We start from the raw sequence: 11,249 nt of genomic DNA, 5'->3' as shown, positions 1-11,249 counted from the left end.
ACCGACAACAAGGGGAGGCAGGAAACGCGGCACGGTCGTCAAGAACGACTCTCGACCCCACATATACGCTAAAAATCTCTCAACGTCTGACAGCATCTCAAAGTACCTGGGCGTTAGTTTAAGATCTTTGTTACTGGGGCAGAGAACACCATCAACCAACGCGATCAGAGCCAAAGGGAGCCGTTTCTCCACAGCTAGATATTCATTTCCCAACATACGCAGTACACTCAGGACTGTTAACTTACCGACAGCCGTATCAAAGAGCTTGTTCCACATCGTCGGAGGAACAGATTCAGATGCTTCCGAATCCTGAACATCGAAAGCTCCGCAGTTCAAACCTGTAACGTCTCGGAATTCATCCAGCGAGAAACGTAGTGGATCGGGCCCGAAGGTGAACCAGAACTCGTGTATGTGAGCCGTAACTTGCCTGCGAGCCGTAACGAGCTGTCGGCTGAGGAGGCAGCTGATGAGCTTCGTAGAGTTCTGGCAGCTTACAACGGGAAGCTAAAACAGCCCCCGAAACTGGGAAGCCATCAAAGTGTCCATCGCATCCGTCCCCTTTAGAGCAGCAGCAACAAAACCGATGACGTGTGGTTTTGAGTAGATGTTTACTCGCAACTTTGTCGGGTACGCACCATATGCGAACAGTCTCCGAGGCAACACAGATGAGGGCACCCCATCAGAGAATTGTCCCCCTGAGGAATCACCACCACCGGGGCCGTCCTCAGATCCAGAATCTACAAATAGAAGAAAAATCGATAACTCAAATAAATGGCTTCGAACACAAAACGGTGTCGACTAATCATTACTTAAGAATCTGTCCGATGACATGCAAAGACGGAATCCACATGAACGGAGGTGGACGAAACACATACCCGGATAGCGCTGCTGTTTCGCAGGAGGGCGCTCCGGGAGCTCCTCGCCAGAGGATCTGGTCCGACGACGAACGGTTGTCTGACTTAGCTTGGACTTCTTCATCACTGCAGGCGTCGTCTGGGGTCTAATTATCGCCGGGGAAGATTCTCCAACGGCTGCGACAGGCTAGGGAACACTGGTGGATCTAGGTCGAAAGACGAATAGTCCTCTCAGACTTTCACAGTAAATGAATTTACCAGAAGGTCGTTTACCGCCCAGTGCAGGTAAGACGACGAAGTTAATGATCCGGGTTTTTCGGGAACCGGGAAAGTCGCCGAAATTCTCACGTGCGAGAGAGGAGTGGCATTTCCGATATTCCGCAGCTGGAGTAAGGATCGTTTCGTCTTTTGCTTTCAAGTCGCATAGGGTCACAAATATACGCGACCCATTTGCTGAATTAAAACTCCGCGCGGCCCAAAACCCGAATTATAAACTCGAAAGTGACCCACTTTGCCAATATTTTCCTGTTTTTGTTGATTTGAAACTAAACTTACTTGATTATTTTTTTAATGATTCTTGCTCTCTTGCAGAAGATACCGACAAGTAGTACATTTTTAATGTGCAAAAAGACTTTGATATCTGTCAAGTCTCATGTCTTTTTGTTATATATATTGAGCTCATGTGTTATTGAGATCCAATTGCTGGGTGTTATTTCCGACAATTCTTGTCATCCCAATCTAGACTCAAGTGAGCCTACAAGGTGCAACAACCATTATTAAATTGATAGTTTCATATGCATTTTTGTTGTTGCTTGTACTGGAATTTAAAAACAGAGCAAAAATGCCCTCGGATATGACAATGTCTGTCAAATCTAGCAAGACATGTGCATTTTTGTTGTTGCTCACACATACATATATATATATATCCGATTTTAAATAAGTATTTATGTTTCTTATATCTTTGGAGCTTACTGTGTAATCAGGTTCTTGAATATAATCTTGAACTGGGCATCCATATGTTAAAATAAACAAATTTTAAATTGAACTATATTTGACTTTTAATATTTTATCGAAATTATTTTAGTGTTTTGGTATTCTTTTTTTTTTTTGTTTTGACTAGAAAAATAGATTTTGTAGTTTTGTAGAAAAATAAGATTTTGTAGTTTTGTAGAAAAATAAGATTTTGCGGTTTGAAAATTTGTTTGTTTTGGTAAACCATACGTTAGATTTAGTTGAGGATCTGCCTTGATCTGGATGTGTTTTAATGATACGCACAATCACAATGCATATTCTTCAACTTGAGGCAATATTGTTAACATCGTTTTCTATGAGGTCTGAAGAAGGAACAAAATTGAAGATGCAAAGTGGTTGTTTCTTGTGGGCATTCATTTGGTGGCCTCATGCTTAGATGGGTCCTTGAAATGGTTTCATTAATTAGTATTATTCTACTATACATGTTAGTCTTTTGTGGAGTTCTTGTTACATGCTCAAGAACTTAACTAACCATATAAGAACCGAAACAAATCTATGAGTCATGAAGCTCAATTCTCAAACTAGTCCTTTTTGTTTTTGGTTTCAATATGTAAAAGGTTACCCTTGAGCATTCGATTCTCGGTTCCGGTTCTTGTTCGGTTCTTTGGTTCTCTCTTGTTCTAGAGGTTTAGGATTTGTTAAGGTATATTTAGAAAATACAGTTTGGTTTCGGTTTGGCTTTTCGGTTCTCGATTCGGTTTGGATAACAAAATTAGACACCGGCTAATATCTGAGATAATTTTGGATTCCATTTAGTTCCAATTCGATTACGGTTTTTCGATTAATTCAGATCAAAATCAGAAAATTCTGATTTTTGGATTAATTATTTTATTTGGGATAATTTTTTTGATAATTCGAATAATTTTAAAATTTTCAGATAGAAAGTATTATAATAATTTATTGTTTCGGGTATTTCGGTTTGCAAATAATATTTTTAAATATTTGATTATTTTGAAACTAAATATAGTTAATATTTGTAATTATATAAATTAGATTATAGATTTGGATATTCATTTGGTTCTTGGTTCGGTTTCGGTATTTTCTAGAGATATATGGTTGCATAGTTGATAGGGTCCAAACCCGAATCAAACCTCTTTTCGGATCTGTTCCGTTCGGTCTATTCCAAATAAATGTGTCCGCGTCTAAAGGTATGCAGTTTGATGCTTTTGAGATTCTCCGTAGATCTCTATATCAATTGCTTAGAGAAGAAGTAGTCTAAAGGTATGCAATTTGATGCTTTTGAGATTCTCCGTAGATCTATATCAATTGCTTAGAGAAGAAGTGAAAGCGACTCCCTGAAAAACTATATTAACCACTTGAGTTTTAGAGTTTTTGTACATAGCAAATGTTAGAATTAAAAGAAACAAATATTCGTGATCTGTTACCTCTTTTTGAAAATTTGAAAAAGGAAAAATTAAATCCTTTTTTTTAACTGAAGGCATAAAAATTAAATCTTTTTGACACACGGAAAAGTTAAATCAAATCAAGAATTCTATCACATAAGCAATTTCCATTTCTAATTCTTTTTTAAACATGTAAATTTTAGCTTTCATTAACTTTTTATAACTTCTTTTTTATAAGCAACTAGACCTTCACCCGCCCGACCGGTCGGGTATTTATTTTATGTTTTTAGTTTTTTTGTTTATATTAAATGATGTATTTGCAGTATTTAAACATAAATTTATATTGAAATTAATCTTTGCAGTTATAATAAAAATTAAAATAAAAGTTTGACCCATGACCGTATAAATATTTACTTTCACTTTAAATTTTATTCTTTGTACTAATTGTATAATATATATATATATATATATATATATATATATATATATATATAAATATAAATTATCATTTATTACATAATTGTTAATATAACATTTTAAAATATAACAATTTTATTTATTACTTTAAATAATTTTATTTTGTGATTTTAACTGTCTATTATATCACAATATGTCATATACAAAATCCACTATTTATAATTAATTGGACTTATATTATGAAATCAGTATACTAATAATATATGAATAAACTTAGTGCCCAGCATCAACCGTTTTTCGTCGTACACATGGATGCAGAGTTTCCAAGTTGGTTCATAGAGTCAATATGAGTCTGTGTATTGTTTGCTGTCAAAAAAAAAAAATGAATAAACTATTTTATATTTTATTTATATGTTATGTAAATTGATTATGATGTGGAATTTTTTATTTTATTATTTATTACTAACAAATAATAAAAATATTTAATATAATAAAAATATATTAGGAAATCTATTTTGATTAAGATTTGATTAAAAAAATCTATTATTTAAATTAGGAAAATATAAGTATACTTAAATATAGGTTCAATAAATATCTCAATAACACATTATAATGTAAATAAATGGTAAAATTATCATCACCAAACAAACAAGATGGGTTTCATTATCGAACGTCTCACAAAAAGATTACTGGTGAGTTTTCTGAAAACCCCTAATTTTTTTTTTTTGGCTTGAAACAATGACAAGAATCTCTGATATTTCACAAGATTTGGGTTCCGTTAACATTTCAGCGAGCGGCTAGATCCACTTGCAAACAATGGAACGAATTGTAAAGATGAAAGCTTTACAAAGAAGCACCCTGGCAAAGCAGCTAACGATACAGTGGTGGTCATGGTGTGTAATTCTAGGGTTTGTTTAGTGAGACTCAATCTAGAGGGAGTCCATTAAAGTATTCAAAGACACATAAGCTATAAAACAATTTCTTCCTTTTATTTCTTTCTTAACTTTCTTCAGAGATCATCTTACATTGGATTCCTTTATATAGGAATTTCTTAACTTATCCTATTACATCTTATCATTATTCTAAACTTATAAGTCATTCTACTTATCTTTAATAAATAACTTGTTTCCTAAGCTATCTTTCTTTGAAGCTTATCCAACATCCATAACCACAAAGATGGGTTAGTTGAGCTATCTACAAAGCCAATATGTAAACTTAATCAATTCAAGGTATATAATGAAGTCTATCATTGTGATGGCTTATTGTTATGCCTTCCGAAAAACAGTATGCCGGTGGATCAAACCCGTATTTAGGACAAGTCAGGTGGATCAAACTCAGCAAATCATTCTCCATGTTCAATAACTATTGTATGGGATACGACATCAAGAGCAACCACAAAGTCTTAAGGTTGTTGTATAGTGGCAGTACTGTTCAGTATGAAATGTATGATTTTAAATATGATTCATGGAGGGATCTTGCTGTCACTTGTGACTGGACTATACAGCATTATCGTGAGGGCTTGTCTTTGAAAGGAAATACTTACTTTTTTGCTCAGAGAGTGAAAGAAGAAGATCAGATGGGAGAATCTTTAATATGTTTTGATTTTACAAGTGAGAGATTTAGACATTGTCTTGATCTGCAATCTAACTCTCGTAATGGAGACTCTGTGATTCTATCTTCTGTTAGAGAAGAACAGCTTGCACTGTTATTTTACAGTGTTGATACATATGAGATTGAGATACAGATTACAACAAAGATCGAGGCCAATGAGTTGACATGGATAAATTTCTTAAAAGTTGATTTGAAGCCGTTCACTGGAATGTTATGGAAGTTTTTTTCGGTGTGGGTATGGGAGTTTCTTCGTGGACGAGAAGAAGAAAGTGGCATTGATTTGGGATAAACACTACCCCAAAGCTTACCTCATTGGAGAGGGTAATTACTTCAAAGTAGCTGCTCTAGGAAATTCTATATATTATTGGGCAGTTGTGTGCTCTTATGTTCCGAGTTCGGTGCAGATTCAAAAAGGTTCAGTAGATGCATGAGGCATAAGGAAAGTACACAATTGTTAGTCCTTGTCACATGTTTTTGTTTTTGAAAAAGACTGGTCCATTATTTCTATGTAGTTCACAAGACACCAACATTGTTTTTGCTGATTTGAAACTGAACTTGATTCTTGTCGCTTACCCAGGTAGAAGATACCTACAAGTATTTACATTTAAAACGTGAAAAGAGACTTTTATAAACTGCAAGTCTCATATGTCTTTTTGTTATTTATCCATCTCAGGTGTTGTTGAGATTCTATTGCTGGGTATTCTTTCCGACACAGTAATATTGTATAATAATTCTTGACATCCTATCTAGATACAAGTGAGGCTGCTGGTTATTCCAAACGTTATTAGATACGTAGTCTTATATGTATTGTTTTGTTTTGTTTTGTTTTGTTTTGTTTTGTTATTATCTAGCTCATGCGTGATTGCTTGTACTGGAAGTTACAAAAACAGAGCAAGAATGCCCTCGTATATGGACAAAAAACTTCCCTTCTTGTCTTATATCTGTCATATCTAGCAAGAATTACAAATCACATATATATCTTTGGAGCTTTACTTCGTGATCAGGTTCTTGAATATAATCTTGAATTGGACTTTCTCCATTGCTTCTACCGAAAAGATAATATAGTACCATTTCTACGTAAGTAGAACGAGTGCTAGCTGAATGGCTTGTTTGTTGGTTTCACTCAAGAAAAAGAAACCACATCTAATCTCCGAGAAGCATTCTTAAAAGTGTAATTTTTGTTTTCGTGTATCTTTGGAGGTTTTGTTTTTTTTTTTGTTCAACCAAGCATTTCATTACTTTAAAAAAAAAATAAGAGTTCAAAGCATACAATGCAGATTTAGCCAAAGCATCCGCAGCCAAGTTTATGCTTCTAGGGACATAACTAAAAGTGATAGAAGAAAAGGACGAAGATAGATTCTCGATATCCAAGTTGATTCCGTAGATCTCCACCGGATGTTGCTTCGAGTTTAGCGCTTTGATAAGCACTTGATTATCCGATTTGAGACAGATATTGGATAGGTGAAGAGCTTTGGCATGTAGAAGAGCTTCTCCCACAGCCAATGCCTCGGCCATCAAGGGGGATGCGACGAATGATTCCTTTGAGACTCCTTGTCTTGCTTCTCCTGGTCGTGGGGTGTAAAATATCCAGCCACACCCTGCGGTTCTGTCCTGTGCTCTCCAGGCCGCGTCTGTATACAGAGTTGTAGTCTCAGTCGATGTATGGCCACTGTATCTTCTTATGTTGCTTGCTCCGTTTGGTTTAGCTGGTTCTGCCTCCTGCCATTCTCGAGCAGTCTTAATGCATTGTTTATGATATCACTTGGGTTAAGGGTCCGGTTCTCAAAAACCAGAAGGTTCCTTTCAGTCCAAATGCGCCAACAGACCCAAGCGAAAACATGAACTGAAACACCTGTAGGTGGAAGACAAACCAGTGTGTGCGCCGCTTCCAGGCTTGTAGCAAAAGTAGCCGTTGGTTGGAGGTCGATTGGTCTTGTGGGGAGGTTACTCCACACCCTCTTAGTGAACCTGCAGTGGAGGAAGAGATGGTCCGCGGATTCCGGTTCGCCGCAACGTGCACATGTAACTGGGTGCGTTAAGATTCCTCTCCTTTGTAGAGCCATCCCCAGCGGCAAGGCATCTTGTACAATCTTCCACAGAAAGACCTGTATCTTTGGGGCAGTTTTCACTGACCATATGTTCTTTAGCCAGTTGACGTTAGGTAGGCGATCTTGGGGACATCTTCATGTTCTTGATGCTTGACTGCTTCAAAGTTACCCGATTTTGTAGAATATGTTCCTGATGTGTTTAGTGGCCAAACATACTTATCTTCTGCTCCAAGGTGGCTTGGTCTCATACAGAGTATCATGTTTGCATATGAGGGCAGCAGGTCGTACACCTTCTGTCTGTTCCATTCGTTTGTTCCTCGCATAAGTAGGTCCGAGACATAAAGGTCGAGCTCATCCTCCTTAGCTGGTCCTATCGGGCAAAACAGAGAGTCCCCCTTTATCCATGATTCCTTCCAGACTTTAGTAGAGTTTCCATCTCCTATAGCCTTGCCCACGTTAGGTGCTAGGATGTCTCTGCCGTGGAGGATCCCGCGCCATCCATGAGAACAAGCTGTAGTTGCCTTCACCGTGAGGAATGACGCCTTGTGACAATACTTGCCCCTTAAGACACGAGATAATAAACAATCCGGTTTCGTGAGCACTCTCCAAGATTGCTTCGCCAGTAGGGCTTTGTTAAAGAGATGGATATCTCGAAAGCCCAATCCTCCTAGTTTCTTTGGCTTTGAGAGTTTAGACCAAGATGTCCAGCACATATTCCTCTTGTTATCATTCCCGTCCCACCAAAACCTCGTTAACGCAGATTGGATCCTTTTGCACAAGCTCATTGGTAGCTCAAAACACGACATGGCATGTGTGGGAGAAGCTGATAATACTGCTTTCAACATAGTCAGTTTGCCGGCGCTCGACAGGAACCGTGTGGACAAGCTACTCGCCGGCTGTCTGATCCTATCCACAATCGACGTAAAGAGGTCCTTTTTTCTCCTGCCAAAGTGTTCGGGAAGACCGAGATATTTGCCTACTCCTCCTTATTTGGTAATACCCAGGCGAGATTTAACTCTAGCTCGAGTCTCCTGAGTTGTTTTCGCAGAGAAGGTGATTGAGGACTTATTTGTATTGATGGTTTGCCCGGAAGCCGCCTCATATTTCTGTAATATCAGGTGGAGAGTGTTGCAACTCTGCTCATCAGATTGCATGAAAAACATAGTATCGTCTGCAAATAATAGGTGGTTGACGCGAGGTTATCCCCTAGCGACACGTATCCCAGACAGCAGTCCCGCTTGTTGTGCTCGCTTACACAACCCTGATAAAACCTCGCTGCATAATATGAATAGGTATGGCGAGAGCGGACCGCCTTGCCGAATACCTCTTGAAGGGATCACCGAGCCTTGGACCGAGTCGTTAACCAGGTAGGCGTATGAGATTGTCCTTATACAGGTCATGATTCTAGAGACCCAAGTGCTGTGGAATCCGAATCTTGTCAACACAAGCTGAATGAAGTCCCATTCTAATCGATCATAGGCTTTGCTCATGTCTGTCTTGACCACCATTGAACACTTCTTCTTGGCGTTGGAGGTCTTGAGATAGTGTAGAGTCTCGTGCGTAATAAGAACATTATCCAAGATCGCTCTTCCCGAAACAAAGGCGGACTGTGTTTCCGATATGAGTCCATGTAAGATCGGCTTTACCCTCAAAGTGAGGATTTTAGATATCAGCTTATAGACCACATTACACAATGCGGTGGGTTTATACTCTGATACCATCTTCGGACTCTGGATCTCCGGTATAAGCCTCACATGGGTCTCGTTAATGTGTTCCGGAAGAGCTCCGTCTCTGAAGAAGTCTTGAGTTTCCTTCGTAATGATCGGACCAAGTGTATGCCAATTTGCTTGAAAGAAGCATGCCGAGAAACCATCGGGCCCGGGTGCTTTGTCCAGGTGAATCGAGAACATAGCTACTCGGATCTCCTTGGCTGATGGCATTCTTATCAGGCTCTCATTGGTCTCAGCCGAGATACAAGGGGAAATCGCTTGCTCTACTACTGTAGATGGTTCAAAAGGCGCGTATGCTGTATCGTTCAAGGTGAAAATTGCCTGGAAATAAGTAGTTATCTCTTGAACGATATGTGTTTCTTCATACAAGGCAACACTATCAGCATTCTCTAAAACAGTAATACAGTTCCTAGCCCTTTTCCCTTTACATACTGCGTGGAAATATCCTGAGTTTCTGTCGCCCGCTGCAAGCCACATCAGTCGACTCCTTTGTCTCCAAAAGTCTTCTTCATCCTTGTACGCCTTGAGTAGCTCAATGTTAAGGCGAGCAATGCCCGTGTCATCCCCTGTCGTGTCGGCCATGGCTGTCTCGATATCAGCCTTTAACTTCTCAATTCGCTTTTTGATGTTTGCATATTGTGTCCTGCTCCAAGTAGCGATAGCTTGTCTACATCTTGAGAGGCGTTGTTTCACTGAGCTGTGTGGTGTAGAGTTCCACGTTTCTGTGATCATGCGCTTGATCTCTGGGTTGTTGCTAAGCCATCTATCATACCAGAATAATCTGACTACTTTCTTCTTTGTCGGGTCAATGTAGGTAATGATATGTCTATGATCCAACCCTTCAAATTCCATATAATGGCACCTGCCCGATGGGAACAAGTCTGACCAGGAACTATTTGCCATGGATCTGTCTAGTCTACAATGGACTAGATGATTATGCCTTTTGCCCCTCCATGAGAGATAATTCCCAGAGTGCTTCAGATCAAACAGATCTCCATTAGATAGGAATGTCTGGAAGGTGGAGAAGGAGCCTTCCGCTCTTATCAGGCCACCGCTCTTTTCTGAATTATCGATGATTTCATTGAAGTCTCCGGTGAGCAACCATGGGGAGTTTCTGTTTGCTGAGATAGATGCGATGTGATTCCAAAAGGCCTGGCGGCGAGAGATGTCCGGTTCTCCGTAGATGAAAGTTGTGTGAAACGAGGCCCCTTTATAGGTGATAAGAGTGTCAATGCAATTTTGAGATGAGGAGAGAATCTGGATATCAATCTCCGGTCTCCAGAATAGTGAAAGTCCACCACTATTTGGACTAGAAGGAGATAGCAGGAAGTGATTATCTAATGCCAGGAAGTCCAGCTCTTTGAGAACAAACAAATCATCATTCTTTGTCTCAGATAGGAAAATTATATCTGGAGAGATCTTCTTCCGGATCTCTTTTAGTCGTTGGACTGTTATGGGATTTCCCAAACCACAACATTTCCAACTTAGTGTTGCTAAGGAAGAGGAGACGACAGCCGGGGAAAATCCCGAGGCCGTCGGATGCTTGCCGGAATGATTTGAGTCTGTGGGCGTGTTGAGGTTGCACTGGTGCCAGCATTAGCGTTTCTCCTGGGGGCTCTACTCGAGCTTGTTGCTGGTGATGCAGCCGCTTTTGTAAGGTTCGAGGCGAAAGCTGCAATATTATGATCCTTTCATTCTTGCTTCTCACGCCGATCAGGTAATTAAATGTTAATTATTCAGAATGATTCATCATCATGTGTATTAATTTATAATTTACTAATAATTTTTTAAATGTTACAGGTTTGTTATATCAAGTACCCCCAGGTAAGGAACAGAGATGATCCATGGGTTACTGTTACAAGACTCAACCCGAGAGGCCGAGTTCAGGGAAGTTCTGAGCTGGAAGACCCACTACAACCAAGCACATCTGGAAACTTAAGTGCAGCAGATGATTTAGCTGGAGTTGGCCTTGTAGTCGATTTAACCGACTTTGGAGAGGAAGCCGTCGTTCACGTAGAGGATGAACCAGTGATTGGAGAGTTTCACCAAGATCCAAATTCAGATTCATCTGGTGATGATGACTCGGAAACAGACTAGCATCGACTTTTTTTTAAGAGAAATAGTTATACACTTTAATAAACGGTAAAAGGAATACTTACAATTAGTTTTGAAATTTTGTTATTTCATGGTTTATGATCATCTATACAAAGAATC

The 11,249-nt window shown here is 39.2% G+C and overlaps 2 protein-coding genes across 2 annotated transcripts; one reads left to right on the top strand and one right to left on the bottom strand.

The window, feature by feature from the left end:
• The first annotated feature begins 4,913 nt into the window (after positions 1–4,913).
• LOC106345108 (F-box protein At3g49510-like) lies at positions 4,914–5,546 on the top strand. The gene has a single exon (XM_013784366.1). It carries the CDS (start codon positions 4,914–4,916, stop codon positions 5,544–5,546), a length of 633 nt encoding a protein of 210 aa, XP_013639820.1.
• A 280-nt stretch (positions 5,547–5,826) lies between these two features.
• LOC106345107 lies at positions 5,827–7,320 on the bottom strand. Its single transcript, XM_013784365.1, has 3 exons — positions 7,084–7,320; positions 6,528–6,976; positions 5,827–5,845 (listed from the first exon to the last, which is right to left on the bottom strand). The coding sequence occupies exons 1-3, from the start codon at positions 7,318–7,320 to the stop codon at positions 5,827–5,829; spliced, it is 705 nt and encodes a 234-aa protein (XP_013639819.1).
• Between the last annotated feature and the right edge of the window lie 3,929 nt (positions 7,321–11,249).

The sequence above is a fragment of the Brassica oleracea genome, chromosome C5, assembly GCF_000695525.1.
Source record: "Brassica oleracea var. oleracea cultivar TO1000 chromosome C5, BOL, whole genome shotgun sequence".
In the NCBI taxonomy this organism is placed as follows: domain Eukaryota; kingdom Viridiplantae; phylum Streptophyta; class Magnoliopsida; order Brassicales; family Brassicaceae; genus Brassica; species Brassica oleracea.
The sequence above is the reverse complement of the archived record's forward strand: the minus strand, read 5'-3'. Positions and strand labels throughout refer to the sequence as shown.